This window comes from Microcaecilia unicolor, chromosome 3 (assembly GCF_901765095.1).
Source record: "Microcaecilia unicolor chromosome 3, aMicUni1.1, whole genome shotgun sequence".
Lineage (NCBI taxonomy): Eukaryota > Metazoa > Chordata > Amphibia > Gymnophiona > Siphonopidae > Microcaecilia > Microcaecilia unicolor.
In genome coordinates this window covers 472,128,410-472,155,838 of record NC_044033.1, presented here as the reverse complement: position 1 = coordinate 472,155,838, position 27,429 = coordinate 472,128,410, and the positions used below count along the sequence as shown (strand labels likewise).

The 27,429-nt window shown below is 41.5% G+C and overlaps 1 protein-coding gene across 1 annotated transcript in view; it reads right to left on the bottom strand.

Annotated features, from left to right (window-relative positions):
• ADGRB3 (adhesion G protein-coupled receptor B3) overlaps positions 1-27,429 on the bottom strand; it is a 1,672,438-nt gene that overhangs the window by 1,109,380 nt on the left and 535,629 nt on the right. The window contains exon 3 of the mRNA XM_030199002.1: positions 14,092-14,253. Within this exon, the coding sequence (XP_030054862.1) occupies positions 14,092-14,253 (162 nt within the window). The remainder of the gene's footprint in view (positions 1-14,091; positions 14,254-27,429) is intronic.

The window sequence follows — 27,429 nt, the reverse complement described above, 5'->3', positions numbered from 1 at the left end:
GGGTGCTGGAAATGTTCAGTGCAGACACCCTCATAGCTAACCAGGCATGTTTATCTGTTTAACTATGCTGTGTTGGCACTGAATATTGGCTGGCACTCACATAACTTCCAAGTACCATCCTATAACATACACTGTCCTGCCCTCCCTCTCAACCTGAGGCATTCTGATCCCGGCATCAGGTTTGATCCCCTTACCACTCCCCCATAACAGCTCTGATCCCCCTCCCTCCCTCATACCTGGCAACAGCTTTGATTTCCCTCCCACCTCCCAGCACAAGAACCAGTTCCCCTCCCTCCCTCCCTCCCTCCCTTCCACCTAGCACCAGGTCTGATCTCCCTCCTAACCCTCAGCACAAAGACCAGCCAAATTAGTGTCATGCAAAGGCTTCTAAAAAAAAAAATATATATATATATATATATATATATTTTTTTTTTTTTTTTTGGGGTTGCTATACACTTGAGGACCCTGTTGCCAGGGAAACTGCTCTGTACATTAACTTTTGTACAATCAGTAGGGCCATGTGATGACAAATGCTTGCCTAGCACTGTGCGACCTAGGGGATTTAGATTCCACTATTCTTTAAGCTTGAAATGTTACTACTACACTTTTGTAAGGCACACATAAGAATTGTACTGTCAAAAGCAAACATTTGATGTCAAAGAATCAATATCTAACAAGATTTGCAGATGTTTTGTTCTGGTTGTTCTCTTCTATTGTCCTTTTTTCCAATCAGTTCTCTTTATCTTTATTTCATCCTTGTTTTCTAACATTCCCTTTCCACAGAATATTTTCTAATGGGAAATTGTTTTGGTCATCAAGCACTACTGTAGTAAACAACAATAAAAACCATTATTGGTGCATTACTGCCATTATACATACCTATCTATAAGAGGATATGAACAGGGCTGTGCCTAGGGTCTCTGGCGCCCCCTCCCCCGTCTAGCATAAAATACCATACATACCAAAATACTATACTGTGCAAAATATAAAGACAGCAGATGTAAATTTGAAAAAATTAACAAATACCAATCACCACTTTACAAATTAACAAATAGAAATAAAACAAATATAGAAAATAAAATAATACCATTTTATTGGACTAATACATTTAGCTTTCAGAGGCCAAAACATCCTTCCGCAGGTCTTTACAGTATAGTGTTGCTACAGTATCCTATCCTGACCTGAGGAAGGGGGTTTTGTTCTCCGAAAGAAAACCAAAATGTATTAAAATTAGTCCAATAAAATATTACCTTGTTTACATGTTCTATTATAAACATTTATTAACACAGCTACAATACTACTTTATCCTAAAGCAAAAAAATAAAAATATATATTTTATTTACAGTTTGTTGTCTCTAGTTTCTGCTTTCCTCATCTTCTTTTCACTGTCTTCCTTCCATCCAGCATCTCTTTGTTCTCTCTGTCATCCAGTGTCTGCCCTCTCTGCTGTTTCCTCCCTCCAATGTCTGCCCTCTCTCCCTGCTCCTTCCATCTACATCTGCCCTCTCTCTCGCTGCGCCTTCCATCCACCATCTGCCCCTGTCTGCCCTCTCTCTCTCCCCCTTCCATCCACTGTCTGCCCTTTCTCTCTGCCTTTTCAATCCACCATTTGCCCTCCCTCTCCCATCCATCCAGGATCTGTCCCCTTTCTCTGCCCCTTTTTTCAGCCCCCAGTTCAAGCCCCACTATCCCACCAGTCCCCAATTTCAGTCCCAGCCCTTTTCTCCTACCAGTCCCGAGCTTCAGTCCCCAGCCACTTCTCCCTGTCCCTTTTTCAGCCCCCAGTCCCCACAGTTTCAGCCCCTGCCCCTTTTAAGCCCCCTTATCCCACCTACCCTCCTTTTCAGCCCCCAGTTCCAGCCCCCTTCATCCACATGCCTTGCATTAGGGCTCCCCTTTTCAGCCCAACCCATTCTCCCACCTGACCCAGGCATGCCCCATTTTCCCTCATGACCCTTTCTCAGACCCCAGTTCCAGCCCCCTTCTCCCATTTGAGAACCCCCACCCACCCCTTCTCCCATCTGAGAATCCCCCTTCTCCCATCTGAGAACCCCCTCCCCACCCCAGTCCCCTGCTCCCATCTGAAAACCCCCTCCCAATCTGAGAACCCCCACAACACCCCTCTCCCATCTGAAAATCCCCCCTTCTCCCATCTAAGAACCCCCTCCCCTCCCTGACTCTCCTGCCACCACCCTACCTTTAAAAAACATTTTGTGAAGCCGAGTTGCAGGCAGCACCTCGCCTCTCCCCTGCCCTCCATCCACCCATGTCCAGTGACCCTTCTCTCCCCCTGCCCTGCATGCACCCATACCCAGCAACCCTCCTCTCCCCTGCCCTGCATGCACCCATACCCAGTGACCCTCCTCTCCCCTGCCCTCCATCGACCCATGTCCAGCAGTGACCCTCCTCTCCCCTGCCCTGCATGCACCCATACCCAGTGACCCTCTTCTCCCTTGCCCTCCATCTACCCATGTCCAGCAGTGACCCTCCTCTCCCCTGCCCTGCATGTACCCATACCCAGCGATCCTTCTCTCCCCTCCATAATCCACCCATGCCCAGGGACTCCCTTATCTCCCCTGCCACCCCTTCCGAGTTGTTCAGTGGCGACTTCTTCTTCTCCTCCCTCCCTCCGGATCCGTCCCTCATCGCCCTGTCCTTCGAATTCTTCAGGGCAGGCAGTCTTGCCTGCTCACTGCCAGCGCTGACTCTCCCCTGCCGGTTCGCGCTTCAAAATGGCCACCAAGACTTCAGCAGAAGTCTCGGGAGGCCGCCTCTGGAAGTCTCAGCGCCAATTTTTAAAGCGTGAACCAGCACGGGGGAGAATCAGCACTTGCAGCGGGCAGGCAAGACTGCCTGCCCCGAAGAATTATAAGGACAGGTCGGTGAGGGATGGATCCGGAGGGAGGGAGGGAGGAGGGAGGACAAGCGGTATGGCGGGGCAGCACTCCAGCAGCGCCCTTGAAGGCAGGTGCCTCCCTGTGGTGCTTACCCCACTTACCATGTTGGCACGGCCATGGATATGAATGCTTACAATGTCACTGTAACAAAAGGCTTACAAAGCATTTCCCATGGGTTAATGATCTCCTTCATGCAAATGTGTCCTACCCATGCAAATGAGCTAGATGGCATACATTTGTAAGAACTGTGGTGTAGATTCTGTAAATTGCGCCCAAATTTGGGCACCAAAAGAATGAGCACTGAGTGCTATTCTATAAACGGTATTCTGAGTTGGACACCGTTTATAGAACAGTGTGTAGTGCCAGGATCCATGTCCAACTTCGGGCCCGAGGATATACGCCAACTGAAACCTGATGTAAAACCTTGCATGTAAATTAGGTGCAGATCCCCCAGATTCTATAATAGCTTGTGCATCTTTAGTGAACACCCCTGATCCACCCGTGCTCCTCCCATGGTCACTCCCTCTTTTCAGTTGCATGCTAAAAGGTTTACATGTGCATCTGTATAGACTAGCACTTAGCAAGATGTGTGAGTTTTCAAAGAAGACTAGAATTTAGTATATGAAGGTTCTGAATGGAGGCATGAGGGTAAACAGTTCCATTGTCTAGGACCAATGTAACTGAAAGCTGTTGTCATGTGGTTTCTAACTGATAAAAGAGAGAGGGGGCAATTGGAGTAGGCTAGCATCTGTTGAGTGGAAGGAGCATGTAGGTGTGTACAGAATGACAAGGTGGGAGAGGTAGTCCAGGACGGTCGGAGAGACTTAAAGATCAAAATCAGGAATTTGTACTGAATGTGTGCAGAAAGGGGTAACTAGTGTTCTTGATACAGTAAAGGTGTAATATGGTCAAACGGCTGGGCATGATATAGAAGGCAAGCAGATTGTAGTAGTTGAAGATGCTTTAAAGAGAAGAGTGAGAGACCTGCATAGAGAGAGTTGCAGTAATCCAGATGAGTGATTACCAGTGATAGGAGAAGTACTCATATGGAAGAGAAAGAAAAGATAAAGCGTATAAGTGAGAAAAAGGAAGCTTTCACTACAGCGTTAAATTTGTTTCTGTGAGGAGCCCGGGTGGTGAGGCGTTTTTTTTTGTGATGTGGTGTTAGGCCTTACCAGGAGGCTTCTGAGGTCTTTGGGAGTTGGGATTTGCAAAGAGCTAGTTTTCTGACCTGGGTTCCATTGAGGTTTCATTGGGACTGCTGCCTGCTGGGGGATGGGGTAGAAGTGTTGAATTTTAAAGGTGAAGATTATTGGGATTTTTTGGGCAGTGGGGAGGGTTGGGTCTGTAGGGCAGTTATGTGTTTTGTGTTGCAATATGGCTCCATGAAAGGTGGTTATGGTGGGGCATCTGAGACTCAGGGGCTGGGTGTTAGAGGTATGGGAAAGAGTGTAGTCTGGCAGCCAGTGTGGTTTGTTGAGGACTCAGAAGTATCCAAAGAACCTGATGATTCCCACATACCACAAATGATGAGGAGTGAAGTTCCCACAATATCACACATAAAATACACTTCACTGGAACCGTGTTCAGTTTTTTTTTAGAGCAAAAATTACTTCTTACATATCATAAGTCTCTCTTACATGACAAACACAATGCACTCTCACTTATTCAGCATTTACCAAGCATTTTCAAAAATGGCAGCTTGGAGTCTTTAGGGTCCTTACTTAACCATTTAGTGTCCAATGTTCCCATCAATCTGTTCCCATATGGCTTATTATGGGAACACTGGACGCTAAATTAAACACATGATCTTCCAATCAAAAAAACAGCTGTGTTGGCTGAAAGGTATACAGGCTATCAAATCTAAACCTTTTAAAATAGTGCATTTTATTTGTGATTCCCACAAACCCTCAGGCCCATGTCCAATATCCCTGTACTTGGTCTTCTTCAAAAGCAAATAAGTCAACATTCTGCATTATTTACACCCCCTGTGTGATTATTTATGATTGGGTGATATGTCACTTTTTTTAGCAGTATGCCAGCATCTGTATGTACATATCTGTGTTCTATTTTGGTATTTATGATGCAAGTATTGTTATTTTCACATAGTTATTTAACTTTTCTTTGTATGTATTTGATTATGAATGTAATACTTTTACATTTTAATGTATGTTTTTTTATATGTTTTATAGATTTTAATATAATCCTGATGCATGTGAAGGCTGAAATATAGCTGCATCAAGTGTTTTTCATTAATAAAGCCATCTTCTGCATGTTACACTGCTTCCCTTTGGTTTGTTGTGTCCAGCTTCTGTTTATGTTCTAAGAAAAAAAATGTGTGTGTGTGGGGGGGGGGGGGGGGGGGGGAGGGGAGGGGGAAGCCTAACTGTGCATGAAGGTTGACAGTGCCAGATCTCAGTCCTAGTATTAAATGAGCTGGAAATACAAAGGAGCAGGAGAAAAGTACAGGATCAAGATAAAAATAGAATGTCATACCACAAGTCATACAATGTTTCTTCAGAAGAGCATTTTCCGTGCGGCTCCAAAAAGGGTGTGCAGCCATGGGAGGATCAGGGGTGGATCAGTGGTGTTCCTACAAATTGTGGGTCCTTTCACAAAGCCTCACTAGTGATTCTGGTGTGGAAAATGCAACAGATTATTCAATTCCTATGGGCTTTGTTGCATTTGCTGCACAGGAATTGCTTGCACGGCTTTGTAAAAGGAACCTTATGCACACTGTTTATGGAATAGTGCTGAGTATGGGGTGTTTTCTTTTTTTCAGTACCAATTTTTCAGTGCTATTTAAAGAATTAGGTCCTATGTGCTAGCTGGCTAAAACTTCCACATCCACTCACTGCCCATACCATGACCCTGAATAAAAAATTTTGAAAATTCAGTAATGCACAGTTTAATACAAAGCCCCTTAATATGGTTGCAGGGTAGCCTGATTCTGCATATTAACCCTGCATTAAAGGCTTAGTGCCACTTAGTAATAAAGCCCCTACATTTTTCAGCAATATAAAATTTGTTTTGCATATAATTTTGTGGGGGGGGGGGGGGGGGGGTTAAGTTGGAGAAACACAGTAACATTCATCTCCTAACTGAGATAATATAACATGACTGGTTAATACATTTTGCAAACCCATTGCTACAAACTATGTTCTCCTTTGACCTAGCAAATGTATTTTATTATAACAAATTAACCCCCCCCCCCCTATTTACTATGCCGTGCTAGTGGCTGCTGCTCAGCAATGCCGACACAGTCCATTCAAAGTGAATAGGCTGTGTCAGCATTAGCGCATGGCAACTGCTAGCACAGCTTAGTAAACAGGGGGGTATTGCATGAAAAAAATAGCATTAAGAATTTCTTTTCCATGTTTTCATTAACTCATGGGAAGATGCACTAAAAAATCGTTAAAGCCCTTCCATTACCGATTCCCTTAGCGAATCGGTAAGGGACGAGCATGCATAAAGGAAAAGGAATGCAAATGAGCTGCTCGCTGTAGCTCACTTGCATTCTCTATTCCATCGGTATACAGTCAGCCAGTCGGCCAGTCGGCCAGTGGAGCATGCGCAGAGCAGCCAAGCGTTATGCCGGCTGCTCTGCGCATGACAAGGATGTCCTTTATGGACGTCCACTCAAAAAAAAAAAAAAGGATGTCCCTGAGGAGCAGGAAACTTGTCAGCAGCCTGAACCTCAGAAGAGAAACAGTGCTGAAAAGAGCCCCAGTTAATTTAAGTGCTACTGCTCTTCCCTTGTGACATAGTAACATATGGAGGGGCATAATCGAACAAAAACGTCTATCTCCATGGGCGTTTATCTCCAAGAACGGGTCCGTGAAGGGGCGGACCGAACCGTATTTTCGCAAAAAATAGACGTCCATGTTTTATTCGACAATTTGTGAGCTGGGCGTTTTTGTTTTTCAGCGATATTGGAAAATGAAAACGCCCAGCTCAAAAACGAATAAATCCAAGGCATTTGTTCATGGGAGGGGCCAGGATTCGTAGTGCACTGGTCCCCCTTGCATGCCAGGACACCAACCGGGCACCCTAGGGGGCACTTTTACAAAAAAATAAAAGGTAAAAGAGCTCCCAGGTGCATAGCACCCTTCCCTTGTGTGTTGAACCCCCCAAATCCCCCTCAAAACCCACTGCCCACAAGTCTACACCATTATTATAGCCCTAAGGGGTGAAGGGGGGCACCTACATGTGGGTACAGTGGGTTTGGGGGGGTTGGACGACTAATAAGCATTAAACAGCACAATTGTAACAGGTAGGGGGGGATGGGCCTGGGTCCACCTGCCTGAAGTCCACTGCACCCCCTAACAACTGCTCCAGGGACCTGCATACTGCTGCCAGGGAGGTGGGTATGACATTTGATGGTGAAAATAAAAAGCTGTGAAACATCATTTTTTTTTGTGGGAGGGGGTTAGTGACCACTGGGGGAGTCAGGGGAGGTCATCCCCGATTCCCTCCGATGGTCATCTGGTCATTTAGAGCACTTTTTTGGGACCTGTTCGTGTGAAAAAAGGGTCCAACAAAAGTGTCCTAAATGTTCGCTACAAATGCCTTTATTTTTTCGATTATCGTCCTAACGCGTACATCTCTCCTCGGTCGATAACCACGCCCCAGTTCCACCTTCGCCACACCTCTGACACACCCCCATCAACTTTGTCCGCATCCGCGACGGAGTGCAGTTGAAAACGTCCAAAATCGGCTTTCGATTATACCGATTTATTCGTTTTTGTGAGATAAACGTCTATCTCCCAATTTGGGTCGAAATCTAGACGTTTTTCTCTTTCGATTATAAGGTGGATAGTAACATAGTAGATGACGGCAGAAAAAGACCTTCATGGTCCATCCAGTCTGCCCAACAAGATAAATTCATATGTGTATACCTTACCTTGATTTGTACCTGTCTTTTTCAGGGTACAGACCGTATAAGTCTGCCCAGCAGGATTCCCCGCCTCCCAACCACCAGTCCCGCCTCCAATCACCGGCTCTGGCACAGACCGTATAAGTCTGCCCTCCACTATCCTCGCTTCCCAACCACCAACCCCTCTTCCCCCCACCTGCTCCGCCACCCAATTTCGGCCTTATTCTATAAAGGTTATGCTCCTAAACGTATGCTCCTAAATTGATACTTCTAAATTTACACTCTTAAATTACAAGTGTAATCAATGCTCCTAAAGTTATGCTCCTAATTTAGCGGCTATTACGCTCAAAGATTTAGCATACATTTAGGAGCGTAAATTTAGCATAACCTTTATACAATAAGGCCCTTTGTGCACACTAAGCTTTAGTAAAAGGGCTTCAATATGTGCACACATACACTTTTAAATGCTGAAAGTATGCTTACGTTCTGCTCTATAAGCATGTGCACTTCCCCCTGATTCTGTAATTAGTCAATTAGGTGCTAACAATTCATTATTGGAGTTAATTGGTACTTATTTGGCATTACATAGGAGTTACATGCATATACCCTATGCCCTATTCTATAGCATATGTGCCTAATTTTCACAGCACACAACTCAAAAAGGGGTGTGACTATGGGAAGGGCATGAGCAGGTCATGGGCATTCTCAGAAATTAAGCACCATGCTATAAAATACTTGGACACTAGCATTACACAAGTTTTTGACAGGCATAAGTGCTTGTACCCAAAGTTAAATGCAGGAAGCATGCCAGGCTACTATTCTGTAAAGAGCATTCTGCATAGAGCACCCTTTACAGAATATAATCTTAGCATAGATCATAATGTAGCCTAATTTAGGGCACCATTTATTGAACCTGGCCCTTTGTGCACATATTACATAGCACATATTATAGAGATGGGCATACACAAGGGTAAAGTCTGGACAGAACAAGGGTGGGATGCCTACTTACATATTTTATAGATTACTATAAGTTACACACATATCTCCTTCCCTTAGGCATGAACATTTACACCAGCTATATGGCTGCAATAGGTACTCATGTTACGTGCTAGATTCTACATATGGCGCCTGACAATTCAGTGCAGTAAAAAATATGCCTAGGCGTATTCTCTAAAGCATGCTTATATTTTATAGAATAGGCTTAAGTTTCTGTGCGGTATATAGAATACACCGAGTGCCTCTCCATGCAACCAAATTTAGTCAAGGCCATTTACGCCATGTTTTACTTGGTGTAAATTGGGCACAGAGCGGGTGTATTCTATAATAATGTGCATAGATTTTAGAAATGTCCATGCCCCGCAAAAACTAAGCATGTGCCGGGTGCCAACGTTGGGTGGCAAAAGAGAGCTTCCGCTGACTGTGGAAGTGTTTTGAAGAGAGTCCTGGTCATGTTCAAGGAGGTTTTCCACTGATAGCACTTGGGGATCCCAGCCAGTGGCAGCAAGAGTGTGCTGACTCTGGGGGGGCCTCTACCCACCCAAGTCCACCTATGGCAATGCCACTGACGCATGTTAGTGCTATATCATGTAACTGCAAAGGATGCACATGTGAGCAGAACCAATATGTAGGTGGGACATGGTTAGGGGCTCCCTGTTACATGTTAACTTACGGAATACCATAAATTACACACGTCACTACTGCATTTATGGCTTACGTTAACTGCAGGTGCATAAATATTAGGTATGCCAATACTAGCTTATGCTAGCATTCTACAATGATCCCTGGGCACCCAGAGATATAATTGTCATTATATAATTGACTCATGTCACACTTAATTGGGGCATTTAACTGGAGGCACCCAGTTATATAATTGACCCTATGCCACTTTTGTGCATTGTTACAAAATAGTACTTAGTTATCCTGCTTCTTCACTCATATATTGCATATAAATTTATTCCTGCAAGGCCTAACTCCATAGGAAGCAATGGGGAAAATAAATAAAAGTATAAATCTTCTACGTATCATGTAATTTTTCTTAATATTTAAAAGAAAATAACAAAAGCATTATATAGTAACCAGAGTATCTATTTTGCTTGATAGGACAATTTGCCCTATTTACATTCAGGGATATTACTTTTAAATTAAGCATTACAGGTTAGAAATACAGGGGTCCTTTTACTGAACTGTGGCAAAAGGGGCCTCAGCATGCCCATAAACTAGCCTTTCTTGCATACTAAGGCCATTTTTACTGCATCCACAAAATGACCGATTATCTGTTTTTTTTTATTAATTGCCATTAGAACACATCTATTTAAAAAAAAAGTAATGCATGAGCCCTTACCACCATCCATTTTACAAGAAGTAAGGGCTCATGAGCTATTCCTGTGGTAACCAGTTAGTGAACAGTAATGTGGCTGCAAATACATGTTTAGCGCAGGAATGCCCACGTTCCACCCTCCTGACACACCACCTCAAAAAAGTTTTGTTAGCATGCGGTTAGCATACGTGCCTGAGTACATCCCACAGTGTGCCATTTTAAGCTGCTTAGGCATGCATTAGTGTCAACACAGCTTAGTAAAAGGGCCCCATAGAGGGGCATAATTGAACGGGTACGTGAAGAGGCGGGACAGACTGTATTTTTGAAAAAATGGACGTTTTTCAGCTGGGTGTTTGTTTTTTTTAGCGATAATGGAAACTAAAAATGCCCAGCTCAAAAACGTCCTAATCCGAGCCATTTGGTCGTGGGAGGGGCCAGGATTCGTAGTACACTCGCCCCCCTGACATTCCAGGACACCAACTGGACACCCTAGAGGTCAGTGCGATGGACTTCAGACAACGCTCCCACATGCATAGCTCCCTTACCACGGGTGCTGAGCACCCAACCCCCCTCCCCCAAAACCCACTACCCAGAAATGTACAACACTACCATAGCTCTTAGGGGTGAAGGGGGCACCTACATGTGGGTACAGTGGGTTTTGGAGACCTCCCATTTACCAGCAAAAGTATTATAGGTAGGGGGGAATGGGCCTGGGTCCACCTGGCAGAAGTGCACTGCGGTACCCACTAAAAGTGCTCCAGGGACCTGCAGACTTGTTGCTGCTATATAACATTGGCACACCAGTTGACACCTGAAGACTAATCTCTCCGAAAACGTCCTTTATTGGAATATGCATGCTTACTCACAGTTTACTGCAGATCAGAGGTTGTGCCCCACTGGCAATGAGTCTCGCTGGTACTGAGATTAGCAGTAGGTCAGAGCTGGCAGAATGCTGTACAATGCCCTCTTTCAGCCACATTCAAGGGAAGAACTAAGTTCTGTAATGTGGCTAACACGTGAAAGGGATCTAAATCTGGCTTACAAAAATGGCCACTACCTCATGGACTACCAGAAACAAAACAGGGCACACTCTGACCCAGTAAGCAGGGGGAAAAGCACCATGGGAGTAGAGCCTATCAACTACCAACATCGTGAGCATTTGCCACAAGCTACTGGAATCATGGAGCCCAATACCCTACACCCACCACAATGCATTGCTGATGTGGCTCTGCAGTGCCCTTAACAGAAAAGGTGTCACACTCACCTGAGAGCCACATCAGAACCAGGGAAAGGCTGTCAGAGGATAGAACACATTCTGCAGTCATGAAGGTGGGTATAGCATTTGAGTCTGGCATACAGGCTGGAAAAAAAGTTTTTAAAGTGGGGTTTTTTTTGGTGGGAGGGGGTTAGTGACCACTGGGGGAGTCCGGGGAGGTCATCCCCGATTCCCTCCAGTGGTCATCTGGGCAGTTGGGGCACTTTTTTGGGACTTGTTCGTGAAAAAAAGGGTCCACAAAAAGTGACCAAAAATCGCGGTAAAAACGCCTTTTTTTTCGATTATCAGCTAAAGACGCCCATCTCACCTCGGCCGATAACCACACCCCAGTTCCGCCTTCACCACGCCTCCAACACGCCCCCAACAACTTTGCCCGTTTCCGCGACGGATTGCAGTTGAAAACGCCCAAAATCGACTTTCGATTATATTGGGCGCCCACTGGAGAAAGACGCCCATCTCACGATTTCGGTCGCAATATAGGCGTTTTTCTCTTTTGATTATAAGCAGGATAGTATCTTTTATTGTAGAGATTAACTCCTATGCAGGGTAAGTCTCTTCTGATTTCTCCACCTGGTATTAGGTTTGCCAACCAACTGTATCTTTTAGAGCTGACCATACAAGATCTCGTTGATGCCTGTAAAGTATATCCACCCTGGAATTCATGGTTTGTAAATGATGGAGTACGTCAAGCTCCATCTCTGGCCATCTTCAAACCTAAGCTAAAAACCCACCTTTTGATGCTGCTTTTAACTCCTAACCCTTATTCACTTGTTCAGAACACATATTTTATCATCCTCACTTTAATATTCCCTTATCTCTTGTTTGTCCTGTTTGTCTGTCCTAATTAGATTGTAAGCGCTGTCGAGCAGGGACTGTCTCTTCATGTTCAAGTGTACAGCGCTGTGTATGTCTAGTAGCGCTATAGAAATGATAAGTAGTAGATGGAGGCACAAGGTCTGAACTATTCTTGAAATGAACCTGTCTAGCCCATCTTGTTCTGAATACCAATGCTTTACAATCCAGCGATTAAATGATACAAAGAGAAAACAGAGATGCTAAGAAAATATAAAAAACAAAGAAAGGTTGGGTAGTGCAACTGGAATGAGTCTACATTCGATGGTATTTGCTTTCTGCCAGTGTAAGAATTGCAAACACCTGAAGATAGCTGACTTTCACTAGATCTGAGTGAGGAAATTTACAAGTCAACATTCAGCCCATGGTGATCACTGGTTTTTTTTTTTTTATGCTGGTCACTATGGACTGGGTTTATTCCTTGGAATAAAGAAGTCACCTAATGATTAGTGCAGTGGGCTGAGAACTTGAGGAACTGTGTTTGATTCCCACTGTGCCCCCCTTGTGATCCTGGGAAAGTCACTTAACCATTCATTACCCTACATACAAAAACCTAAATTGTGAGCCCACTAGGGACAGAGAAAGTACCTGCATATAGTACTTGTAACTTGCTTTGGTTTTAGCAAATGTAACACCTCTGTTGTATGGGTTTACAGAGAAGGTAGAGCCCTGCATCCCAGGCATCTACATGTAGATAGAGGGGACTTCTATATATGGCACCTTAAAAATTGGCATTGTAAAACCACACGATTAGCATGATTCTATGTACTACGCCTAAAGTTATGCATAGTTTATAGAATATGCTCATGTGCCATTCTTTCAAATAAAATTTAGGTGCACCTATTTAGGCCACCTAAAACCAGGCTGAAATACCTGTGCCTAAGTTAGGCGCAGATCGATTGTATTCTATAATAGTGCGTATAGTTTTTAGAAATCTCCATTACCCGCCCATTCCATGCCCATGGCCATTTTCCCTTTTTGCTTGTACACATTAGAATTTACACGCACTGGGTTATAGAATGCGCCTAGAAAGTTGGGTGTGTTAATTCTAATTAAAGACAATTAGTGCCACTAATTGGTTGTTAAATACCAATTATTGACACTGGCTTGTTAATTAAGTTGTGTGCATAATTTGGCCATACAGCTAAATTAGCGCACACAACTTAGAATTTGGGGGATATTGGCTTTCTAAAATTGCATATAAACATAGATTCAATTTACACATGTAAATACCTCTTTTTCTGCATGTAATGTAGATGGATTTAAAAAATAATTTCTCAAACATGACAAATGTATAAATTTTAATGTATTCCTGATGTATTACTAATGCATTGTTCAGCTATGTGAAGGGATTAAAGGCTTAAACATTATTGCTTTTACCAGAAAGAAAATGATTTTAGGAAGCACTGTCCCTGTTCATGAAAAACACACACAAATTTAAATTAAAATAAATGTTTCATTGGGTTTTGAATTCATGGTGCTCAGACTGAACTATTGGCCACCCAAGCATTCTGATTTGCAGAGGCCCTAATAAACATGTACTAAATACACTCATAAACAGTTTAAGAACCAGGTAGGTGTATGCAAATTATGCCTCATACATATGTACTAAAGGCATTCTGAAAACCAGAACACCAGAGGTACCCAAGTACTTCTTTGCATTCCTTGATATAGACCCCAATAAAGAAAGAAAGCTTTCATTATACATCTAAACACTGATATAACATAAAACTTTGTATTGTTAAAGGCATGCTCCAACATAGTCTGCATATAATTTCTAGCATCTAAGAAAACTATTTAACAAATACATAAGTTTTAGCATTGTACATTTTAACATTCTTTACATTTTGAATGTATCTGCTACTAACACTACCTGGACAGAGGGCAGTGTTATTGCAAACCCTTGTTTCTCTTAATGGGCCGCTGCAGTGTGTCCCGTAAGGTGGTATACAAGTTCTGGTTCGCACCTGCGACCCTTGACCACAAGTAACTGAACATGAACTCCACTGGGACCATTCGTCTACACCAGAATCACCTGTGTACAAGACAATAAATAGAAAATAGATACAACTATGAGTATTTATACAGTTCTGCATTCATCTTGTCATGTACTGATTTTGGAACATGTAGATGGTGGTTAAAGATGTAGATCACAACACACAAAGTTACATTAAGTAATCATGAAAAACAATGAGGGGCTTTTTTGAATTTTCTTGGATTTGTTGTAGATGGGATAATCACTCCTACCACTGATTTTGTGGTGGAAGGTTTTGACTAGGGTTCACCCCCCCCCCCCCCCCCTTTATTGATATTGTTTTTTTTTTTTTGTTCCCTGGCCTCTTTCCATATATTTTGTTTATATTTTTGTAAATAGATTTTTGCACGTTTTTAATTTGCTTTTAAAAAGCAGGGATAAGAGAGCAGATGGCACACCTGCCCTTTGGAACTCACTCCCGAGAAATTTATGACTAGAAAACTAGTGTTCCGTTCAGCATTTAAAATGTACTTTTTTTCAATTGGCCTTCGATTAATTATATGTACTTTCCGCTAAGAACTCTGCAGCAAGGGAAATTAAACAATTTTATATATTTATTTTTAAATTGTGTTTACTTATGTATATATAATACTGTGCTTTCCTTCCTTTTAGTATTTGTATGAATGATGTCTGAGCATCTGACTTCTTTACTATCAGTAAATTGGTATTCCTTTCTTATGTTTCAAATGTATATTTTCTTTTTTAAACATTTAGATTTGTTTTTCAATGAGGAATGGTATATCAAGTTTTAATAAACAATAAACAATTAGCCCTTGATTAGGCTTGTATAAGTTAAGCAAGCTGTGGTGGGCATTGAGGCTCGTACTCATCCTAGAGTAATACCTGATTGTTTACTTATTTCTCTCTAGTTCCTCTTTTCTAGCACTGGAAGGATCCCTCTATGAGCAAACAGATACATTTTGGGGGTTGGATTTACACATATCCACCATGAATATTCATGAGATAGAGTTATACAAATTACTTCTACCCTATACAGATCTAGCTCATGCATATTCACTATGGCTATCCTCCAAACCAGATTGGCTATCAATACTCTAGCACCTTGGTCTTCACTCCCAGTCCTTAACATCCACCAGTGGGTCAGTTATCAGGATATCCCTCATGAACGTGCATAGGAGAAATTAGCATAAAATGTAGGTGGTGGGCATGCAATCCTTTCTCATGCATATTCTTTTGGGATATCCTGAAAACCTGACCCATTGGTGGCTCTCAAGGACTGGGAATGAAGACCAAGCCTCCAGCACCAGCTCTTCATCCCAAAGGGGCAAATATATTGGATCAACAAAAAAAGGTGATACATTTGTGTTGCATGGATCATTAAAAATCATCCACTGACCAGAGGCTTATTTATAGCATGAATCTCTGTGATTATACTCAAAGGATATTACAAAACCAAGTTCAAGTGACATAATAAAATAATCACAGACATGCATCTATATCTGTGTTAGTTGGTGCTTTGCTGTATATCCAATAGGACACAGGTTAGTTTTAAATGGAGCTCATTCTGAGGAAAAGGATGTCACCAGTGGTATGCCGAAAGGTTCGGTTCTTGGGCTATTGCTTTTTAACATTTTTATAAGTGATATTCTTGAAGTGCTGTCTGGTGAGGTTTACCTCTTTGTGGATGATACCAAAATCTGCAATAGGGTAGACACCCCTGATGGTGTGGACAATATGAGGAAAGACTTAGCAAAACTAGAGGAATGGTCTGGAATCTGACAGTTTAGATTAAATGCTAAAAAATGCAGGGTCATTCATTTAGGGTGCAAAAACCCAAGGGAATGGTACAGTTTAGGGGGTGAAGAACTTTTGTGTACAAAAGAGGAGTGGGGCATGAGTGTGATCATGTGATGATCTTAAGCCAAACAGATAGAAAAGGTGACAGTGAAAGCTAGAAGGATGCTTGGGTGAATAGGGAGAGGAATGGCCAATAGGAAAAAGAAGGTGATAATACCCCTGTATAAGATTCTGGTGAGACCTTATTTAGAATAATTGATTCACACAGGGGCATAGCTACCTTTGAGTGAGCCCAGCAAAATGCCCAAGGTCGCTCAATGATAGGGGCCTATTGCAGCTAAATGCTCTCTTTCCCTCTTCTTCTCCTCCTGTGTCCGGGTCTCGGTCTCTACAGCTCACCCCGCTCCCCGCTGACAGTCCTCCACATGCTGAAGTGGCTCAGAGCAGACACAGTACTGAAGGTAGCCTCTCTCTTGGGCCAGTGGAATCTTTCCTCTGTTAAGTCCTTTCTCTCTGATGCAACTTCCTGTGGGTGGGACGTGGGAGAAGAAAAATATGTCTGGTACCTTGCACTTCCATTTCTATTTTTATTATTGTGACAGGTTTTCAATATAGGTCTGGAATGTGTTTGCTTTTTGCAGGGTTTGCTTAATGGAGCTCTAAAAGGGTGTCTCATTTTGCCCCCCCCCCCTCCCCCCCAGTCCCCACCGCTTTAGGAGAGATTATGTCATAGGAGGCACATCTTATTGTTTCCATTCAGAGCCCATTCAGTCCTAGTTACGTGACTGCATTCACAACTTCTCCTCAATTAAATCCATCAAACATGCATATCTCTTACCTAAATCTAACATCTATACTTCAGAAGGTAGAGTTAAAACAGGCTTCAGCTTTATTACCAAATAACAAAATGAATATCATAAACTTTAACACCCCACTCAAAATTAACTTCAATTATATCTAGATAATATCATCCTAGAATTTTTATTCACCAGTCTATGGTGTTGCTAAGTGGCTGGAAATCCAAGTTTTGTAATAAATTAGCACTTCAAGACCAAGCCCTACCAGCTACATGATAATGCCACCCATGCTCACCTTACTCACTACCTGACAAAATATAATTCAAAGTATGTAATTTCTCCAAATTTTTCAAACCACCACCAAGTGAGGGGGAGGCGGCGGCGGCGGCCTGTGTAGGGGTGGTAGCAGAGGCAGAGACCCTGCTCTGGGCCCAGCTCTGTCTCTCAGCTGCCCTGCAACTAATATGTCCCCATATCCCCATGAAATTGCTGGGCCCATAAAGCTTTGCCAGTATGAAATATGTACTAAGAAACATGTCTTGACCAATATCATATATTGCAATACTCAGTGATTAGATAGAAACAGCAAAACTAGAATTACTGTTCATAACAGAAACATGGCTACACCTCAAAGATGACCCAGCATTGCTCGACATATGCCCACAGGGATGTAAAACAATACACATCAATAGAATAAAAAAAAAAGGGAGGAAGAGCCGCAATATTATACAAATCCTCCTTCAAAGTAGAACCTATCAATAAGCACATAACCCCAGCAATTGAAATCTTGGCATGCAAAACCACTGAAACAACACTAGCTGAGCAACTAAGCATCATACTGTTTTTTTGCTCCCCAGGAAGTTGGACGAACGCGCAAGTCAAATTCACGGACGTTGTATCAAACATCTGCATTAACCAACCAAAGGTCCTACTAATAAGAGATATCAGTCTTCACCTAGAAAAACAAAATGACACCAACTCCAGAACCCTAATGAATTTCATAAACCAATGGAACTTCAAAACAGCAGAAGGCACATTATCCCACAGAAAAGGCCAACTACTAGGCTTACTAGTCCACAGATTCTCAGCAGACAAGTACATAATAGAGAATCACAAATGGGTAGAGGTTCCATGGTCAGACCACAGCAAGCTCACCTTTATATTACAATGGAAAGAGAATGGTATGAACAGAATACCAAGAACATCACATACAATCACAACCAGGGGGAAGGTGAACAACAACACCTTCTGAACAATGGTGATGAACGAACATAGAAACATTGCTCCCAACGACATACATTTCATGAAAAATTGGGACGAAGCAAGCGAATACACTCTAAACAAAATAGCACATCTCAAAATGAAAGCAAGAATTAAGATACAACCACGTCCCTGGTTTAATGATGAGCTACTGCAAATGAAATAAACTATACAGGAAACTAGAAAGAACATGGGCTAAAAACAAAACAGACACAAACAAAACCACATGGAAAAAAGGCTATAAGAACATACACAAATAACATAAAGAAAGCTAAAGCAGAATATTACAACACATACAACAACCCAGAACAGATTAATATGAAAAAAAATATTGAAACTCTTGAACAAACTACTGAAAACCCAAGATGTACTGGCATCAACTGAAATACCATCAATGGCAGATGAGCTTACACAATATTTTAGATGCAAAATAGCATTCACAAGATCAAACCTTGCAAAATCACAAACATCCATCAGTGATTTCCTACAAGCATGCAAAATCACTGAAACCCATACCACAGCAGACAGAACCTGGCTTTCCTTCAAATCACCCAATCCAAGCACAGTAAAAATACTACTGACAAAATGTGCACATGCTCACTGTCTGCTGGAGAAATGCCCAAATCACATGTCAAGAGACTCACCAGATTGGTTCATTGAATATCTCACCAAACACATTACGTACATGTTTTCAAAAGGTCAATTCCCAACTGGCAAAGGTGATACTGTACTCAGTCCAATCCCCCAAAACACAACAAGCAAGATCAGCGACATCACAAACTACAGATCAGTGGCTTTATACCACTAATGATCAAAACGATGGAGGGGCTTGTAACAAAGCAACTAATGGAATATTTGACACAATTTTCAATCCTGCATAATTCCTAATTAGGATTCAGGCCACAACACAGCACAGAGATGGTCATAACCAGCCTGATAATGAAGTTCAGAAACCTAATAAGCCAAGGTCAAAATATATTACTACTACAATTTGACATGTCAAGTGCATTCGACCTAGTAGACCATACAACACTAATGGCACTACTCAACTATATAGGAATAAGTGGAACAGTGGCAGCATGGTTTAATGGTTTCCTAAGGACCAGATCCTATATTGTAAAGATGCCCACCCAGTTATCAGCCTCCTGGAGCACAGAATACTATTTAATGTAACGATGGCACCACTCGGAAAAACCTGGAATTAATGGGTTTCAACTCATTCATATATGTAGATGATGTCACCATCTACATACATTTCAACAACAGTATCTCAGAAACAATGGACATAGTCAAAAAAGGTCCGGACCTCATGGAAAACTAGGTAACAACTTTCAAACTCAAATTAATCAAAGAAAAAAAAACTAATTCCTGGTTCTTTCAAACCCACACACCTCAACATCACACCAAAATTTCATAATCAACAACCAAACATACCAAATTGAGTCACAACTAAAAATATAGGGAATAATTCTAGATAAGTACCTATTCACTGGACAGTCAAGTATCAACAGTAGCATCAAAATGCTTCAGAACACTATGGAAACTGAGAAGGATAAGAGACTACTTTCCCAGACAATCTTTCCGGATAATAGTACAATCGATAATACTATCACAATTGGATTATTGCGATGCAGCATATGTAGGGTGTAAAGAAGACACACTAAAATCATTACAAACCATATAAAACACAGCAGCAAGACTGATTTTCAGGAAGTCGAAATATGAAACAGTCCATTGATCGTTATTAAATTCTGGGTTTTTGCCAGGTTCTTGTGGCCTGGATTGGCCGCTGTCGGAGACAGAGTGCTGGGCTTGATGGACCTTTGGTCTTTTCCCAGCGTGGCAGTGCTTATGTACTTATATCCCATTGCTCGAAAAACTACACTGACTACCCATCAAGTCTAGACTATTTTTCAAAGCTAGCACCACCATTTTCAAAATATTGTTTGGAATGGCACCTGAATATATGCTAGACATGATCAATCTTTCCCCAAGAAATGCAGTCCCAAAAACCAGAGGTTACTTACTTATCCATCTACCCAATTGCAGAAACTTAAACTATAAGATCATTTACACAGCAGGATCAGCTACCTAGGCTCCAAATGGTGGAACTCAACACCCAAAGCCACAAGAAGTATCACAAACTATCTTCAGTTCAGAAAAGAACTGAAAAATTACCTCTTCAAAAAAATTCTACAAATAAATACACAAGTTAACGACGTCCCCTTCTTCGCCCCAAATGTAAACCACCATTTAAACTCACCAAATGTAAATTATAAGCCACTTTGAACCGAAACTTGTTTTTGGATAACAGTGGGATACAAGAATGCATAAATATATAAATAAATACACCCCATTTGGATGAAATAGACCCGCACAAATAATGCCCCAAGGGTCTCATGACAAATTGATGCAATATATGAAAACAGGCAGAAGTGGAAAAGACCAAGAGGGAATCACAGAAGCACATACTCAGGAGCCCATCAGGGATAACAGCATTCTTTATTGGCCAACAACCTCTTGACAGAGCCTACAGTGATCCAACACACGGATATTTAAAACCCCCCAAATGTATGTGTATATATATACAGTATATATATATATATATATATATATATATATATATATATATATATATATATATATATATATATATATATATATATATATAAACACAAAAATCCTTTCTCTCTCTATATATATCATAAACATAAATAATCCCACATCATGTGTAAATTATTGATAAATAATAAATGCATACATAAAAAATACATTAAAGTCGTAAATAAATAAACTGCATTATATACATGTTTGCAAAGTTAATGCAAAATTACATTACTTCATTTTCCTAACTTTCAATATCCTCCTTACTGAATAAATAAAAATGTAGATGAGTGGTGTGAATGAATCAGTAACTTATACTTTCTAAATAATTTACTTATTAAATAAGATGCCATCTGCTATACTTAAAAGGTCTCATTGACCTTATCAATATATGTTCATAATAAAACTTTTGTAATTGTGTTTTGATGCTGAATATGTACATTTACAATCCAGAAATAGGAAAGGTAGTGCATAAAATGTGTTTCAATTTATAATATAAATATAATTCCGTATTCAAATAAAATCAAGGAGGCAAATCTTATGAAAGTATCCTTACCCTGAATATGTTGGTGCTGTTTGTACACACTCATAATCCCTGTAGCAATTTCTTAACCAAAAATGATCTGAGTCCCAATTTACAACAAAATGTAAAACTTGTTAAAGTTGCAATGACTGCTGACCTAGAGAAAACCCTCATTGGTGCAGTTACAATAAATTCCAAAATCATCCCACAAGAGATGGACCCACCTATTACCTATTGAGAGGCATTCACTGTGGGCCCCTTTTACTAAACCACATTAGTGATTCCCAGCGTGGGAAATACGACACAGCCCATTCAATTGAAATGGGCTTCATTGCATGTGGCGCATGTGAATTGCTTGCACAGTTTAGTAAAAGGACTCTATGCTTCAAAATTTCCTCCAACACCTACCGCAACTTTACCAAGTAATCCGGGATAATGAGCTAGCTAACTGGTGTTGGACTATAGTGGAGTGATGCTCTAAAACTCATCTGGCATTTCTGAGAACTTTCTCCACCTCCAGCAGAAATGATCAAAAACGGGACCACTGAAAATGAGAAAAAGCATCCGCCACATCATTACTAAGTCCAGGAATATGGGGAACAATCAACATACCATTTAAATATAAGCACCACAAAATCAGTATTTATAATATTTACACCGCCAATGGACACCACACCAACTGCTGATTAATCACAAATGCCACAACCATATTATCTGAGCTAATCACCACCCGTCTATGCCCAGCTCTTCTCAAACGACCATGATGGCCAAAACTCAGCACACCAAGAAGCAACAAAGTAAATCCCAAAACCTACTCCATTAGAAGCATCTGAACATAGTTGCAAATCTGCATTAGAAATTAGGGAAATTGCCAAACTGTTCCATAAATGGCTTCCACATCTTCAAACCTCTTTTATATACTAGGGAATCCTAATGAAATGATGCTCCTGCAAAAGTCCCCTAGTAAGCAAAGATAATTGTTTAATAAAAACCCTCCCTATTGGAATAACCCAACAGGCAAATTTGAAAAGACCACTCAGGATTTTTTTTTACAAAGGCGGGCTAGCAGTTTTAGTATATGCTAATGATTACTGTGTGCTAAATGCTAGAGATGCCCATAGAAATCTAGAATACATCTGAACTGAATTCAATTCCATACCCAGAAAAGACCTTCCAACTTCTCTGTAGCAAGGAATACCAAACTCTGCCACCAATTTCTCAAATGAAACCACCAGATATTAACAGATTCCCTTTCTGCTGGTCCCACAGAGAAGAAAATCATCCAAATAATGAATATCAGTCCTGACCCTAGCAATCTGTTCCACCACCCATTGAATAAATGTAGAAAAAGCCTCAAAATGATAGCTAGCCACAAAACACCACATGGGTATACATTAAAAAAAAATAGTGAGAATGAAACTAATACCCAACAAAGAAAAATATTCTGGATACATAAGCCACAATCTAAATACAGTGCAATCCTCTTAAGTGCAAGGGTCTGGAACCAAAGAAATGCATGCAGTTAACCAGAGCGTGCACTTAACCGTTGTGACCCAAAGAAGCTTGACATCTGATAAACATATGTACAGTACTGCTTATTATTATACATACAGTATACAGTCTCCGTTAACTGACATTAGGCTTACTTGAAGTAATCAGTTATAGTCCTCTGTACACTATTGGGTCTGTGAGTTCCACAGACTATGTCTGCCAGACAGTAAAAACTGTCATAGCACTGACATCCAGTGGCCTCCAGATAGGCCAGCACAGTGTTGAGACTCTCCAGCACTCTTGCAAAAGTGACAGTAGGAGGCTGTTGAATTTCATCAGCATGTGCCTCGCTGCTCATTTCATCATCTGTTTCATTATCAGCTGTTGTTGCCTGCGTGTAGGCACATATCTCAACATCAGTGCTGTCGTCAGTTGTTTGTGGATTGTAATCAACAGCTGCAAAGTGATGAAACTCCTTTTCAGTAACACCAGCTGGGATGTCAATAACCTGTTCATCTGACACATTTGCAACAGCTGCATCTGTTTTGTCCCACTTCACATCCTTAACAAAGCTTGCCCGCTTGTAGCACTTCACAATGGTTGCCTGTGTAACATGATTCCAGGCTTCTTTCCACATATGTAGGGAATCCAACAGTGATAGATTACGAGCCAGTTCAACAGCACGTTTGTCCTTGCCAGTCTGGTCATCCATAATGCTCATCAGACGACGTAGCACAAGAGCCCAATAATGTTGTTTGAAATTGGCTATTATGCTCTGATCCATAGGTTGGATCAGAGAGTTAGTGTTTGGTGGCAGGAAGACCACCTTGACGTTAGACAGCCTGACATCATCCCTGTGTGCAGCACCATTATCACAAAGCAGCAAAATCTGACGCTTTTGTGCCCGCATTCTAGAGTCTAACTTCTTTAGCCACTGCTTCCAAATTTCCCCAGTCATCCATGAATTTGCGTTAGCCTCGTATGACACAGGAAGTCACTTAATTTTCTTGAAGCAATGGGGCTGTTTACTCTTTCCAATGATGAGGGGTTCCAACTTCTCACTCCCATCCATATTGCAGCAAAAGAGGATCGTCAGTCGGTCCTTCGATGTTTTACCTCCAGTAGTTTCGGCATGTTTGAATGCAAGTGTTCCATCAGGAATCGCTCGCCAGTAGAGACCGTTTTCATCAGCATTGAAAATGTCACGAGGTGCAAACTCATTTAAGATGGTAGGAAGAACTGAAACAACCCAATTTTCAGCACCAAAGTCATCAGCATCTTATTTCTCACCATGCTGTGTCTTGAATTTTATGTTGTTCCTCTCCTTCCATCTTTCCAACCATCCAACAGTGCCTTTGAATTCAGTTAGTCCAAGACTTTCAGCTAGCTGGTTAGCTTTCTCCATAAGCAGTGGACCACTGACAGAAAGTTGCTCCTGACTTGAGAAAACCACCGAAGAAGAGCATCTTCTACCTCCTCAGCTTTTCCCGCCCGTTTTCATTTCCGGTGTGGATTTGTATTGTTTTGCCAGTCTTCCAGAAGCTGGTCTTTCTTCTTCAAAATATGTGAAATTTGACTGGGATTGTCGCCATATTCTTTAGCAATAGATGCTTCACTTTGTTTGTTTTCTAATTTTTTAAGAACTTCTATTCATTTAGCCAGTGTTAAAGTCTTACAGTTCTGCCGCGATGACGACAACGACCCCAGTGTACACTGTAATAACATTCTTTCGCTTATTCTGCCTGTGGAATGTGGCAGTTAAAGGGGCAGTAAATTTGAAATCATGCGCCAATCGGCTTCCATATTCCGTGCATGCGCTTATGCGGAGTTTTTCCTGCAGAGGAGCAATCTTAAACCATGCAAATAAGCAAATCTTGCACTTATCAGTGGTGCGCTAAACCGAAGTTTGTCCCCATAGAAATTGATGGTGCCAAAAATGGGACCGAAGTGTGGCATGCAGTAAACAGAGCATTCGCTTATCTGACGTGCACTTAAATGGAGTGCACTGTACTTACTCCATATCATCTTTGGTCATTAAAGCATCCCTCTCATAAGATCACAACACCAAAACTGCTTGTTACAGTGAAGTATACCTCACTGAATAAGCATACGGGGCTATAAAACCATTTATATCCATTCTAATATGATTAGATAAATTATGAATTAGACAAAAATTACCCACATACTTATTAGGCACAATGCTCAATGGGAAATTACCACATTTCAAAAAGGATGCCGATAAAATAGATTAGCAATTAAACTCAACAAGTTCTTTACACAGTTTTTTAATCACCTTTTGAGCAACAACTGAAGGTACATTGTGAGATCTTTACAATAATGGTGGACCACTAAAATGAATAAGACAATCCACACTACATCCCTCGAAAACAGCAAATGCACATCATCCAATCGATGACAGATCTTCATGGACACTGCCTCAAAATTAATTAAAGACAAAATCTTGAGAAACCCCTTCCAGGAGGGTCCTATGCCCATAGCAACCATTACTTCCTGGGAATAAAAGCACTATGGAGCATCTGTGTTTAAATCAAAAGGCCTATCATTCACATGGAATCTGTAGAGCTTGATAACCTAACTTGGGAAACAGGTCCACTGACACCTCCTTCTGTCATTGCCACAGATCAACCTGATGTTCTAGTCCCAGCAAACATGCCACATTAATTTCAGAGGCATAGCTAGGTGGAGTGCAAAGGGAGCAGATGTTCCCCTAAATAGAGTTTGAATGAAATGGCACCTATGCAACTGGGCCTGCAGCCTCGCACTGGCAACTATTTTAGAAAAGATCTCCTCCCCTGACATCAAAACCTAGCTACACTTCTGAATAATTTAGAGATCTAGGATACAAAACAGTTTTTGATTCTCCTAAAATTGCTGCAAAAATATTTAAACCCCAAATCCAATCATAGATGGATTTAGAAACCCTAACCTTTATCTTTTCAACTTCTTCTTTGCCCTCACCCTTTATGACCTCTCTATACCCCTGCTCCATAACTAAAAAAGAGAATGTTCTGCTTCAATTTCAAAAGAGCATGACTTCCCAATCGAGTTAGTGCACTAAGGTGCCCTTTTATTAATGGTTTGCCGCGCAGAAACGGGCTTGCTGTGCAGCAACCCAGAATTACCTCCAGCCCAAAGCGGCCTCTGGCGGTAGTTCTGCCTTGAGTGCATGCCATTTCCAGCACAATAAAAAATATTTTTGGAATTTTTACCACAGCGCTAACCCAGCAGTAATCAGGCGGCACCCCGTGCTGCCTGGCTACTGGGGGAGCCCTTAACACCACCTCAATGGGTGGCGGTAAGTGCTCCACATCACATGGTCAAGTGGTAAGAGTAATCTTACCACATGGCCACTTTTTAAGGGACTTTTTACCCGTTGTGGGAAAAAGGACCTTGGCTTGAGAGGAAAATGGTCCCTTTTTATCACAACTTGGAAAAAGACCCTTAAAAGCATGCCCAATCTGACTAGATGGCAGATCAGAATCCCCTGCCTGACCCCGAATAGCCTGTTTATGAGAATCTATCTGTGCTGATGACCCCCAAATCAGATTCCAAATCAGAACTAGAGAAGAACTCCAAGAATCTAAAGAGTCAGATTTAGATTTAACTCATGCCTTTACTCAGCAGTTTCAGGTGAGTTACCTTTAAGTATAATAGATATTTTCCTGTCCCCTAAGGGGCCCTTTTATTAAACTACACTAAGAACTGGCTTAGCATGTCCTAATGTGGCTCTTTCCTGTGCATAAAACATATTTTCAGCACGATCATCGAAAAGGTTTTTTATTTCTATTTCTTGAGTATAAGGCTGTACGCTGTTAGCATTAGCCCACAGCCATTTAAAATAACTAATGTGGAAGCACTTACCACCTCCTATATGGGAGGTGCTAAGGGCTCCTGCATTATGGATACACTAACCGCTTAGCACAGCTGTAATATTAGTGAACTAGCTGATTAGAGCATCCCGCCCATTTTCTGCCCCGGCACACTCCCCTTCCAAAAAATAATAATTACCACATGCTTAGCACATGCAGATGTCAAAACTAATGTGGAACATTATAGTGCATCTCGCGTTAGGTCATTTTTGCTGGGTTAGGCATTATGCAGCTTAGTAAAAGGGCCCCTAAGTTTACATCTGTAGCAATGGAAGGTTAAATAAGGATTTGATCCTGCCTTCCCTGGTTCCTATCCCACTTCTCTAATCATTAGGCTACTTCCCCACTCCCAGACTTCCAGAGCCCCACCCTTAACATCTCTACTATTATGCTTCTCTGAATCAAAACCCTTTGCCGATAGCACAGATTACACATATACCTGTGGTATCCATGCCAAAATTTAGGCATGATGTCATGAAGCATACAAAAATAAATTGTTAAATTACTATCAAGTATCAATTAATGAGCCTCAATAACGGTGGAGGTTCTCACAGACTTAAACAACTGCGAGTTAAGTGGCACTATCTTATTATATTACATAAGTACAAGAGTATTGCCACACTGGGACATACCAAAGGTCCATCAAGCCCAGCATCTTGTTTCCAACAGTGGCCAATCCAAGTCACAAATACCTAATATTCTCAATTAAGCGTTGAAAGAGTTGAAAGTTATTAGATTATTTCAAACAAAAGTGATTATTTCAAACAAAAGTTACTGAAGCTAAAATATTGAAAGATGCCTTTTATAAAAATATAATAAGGGATCGATGAAGATTTGCACATCCTCGCTCTGG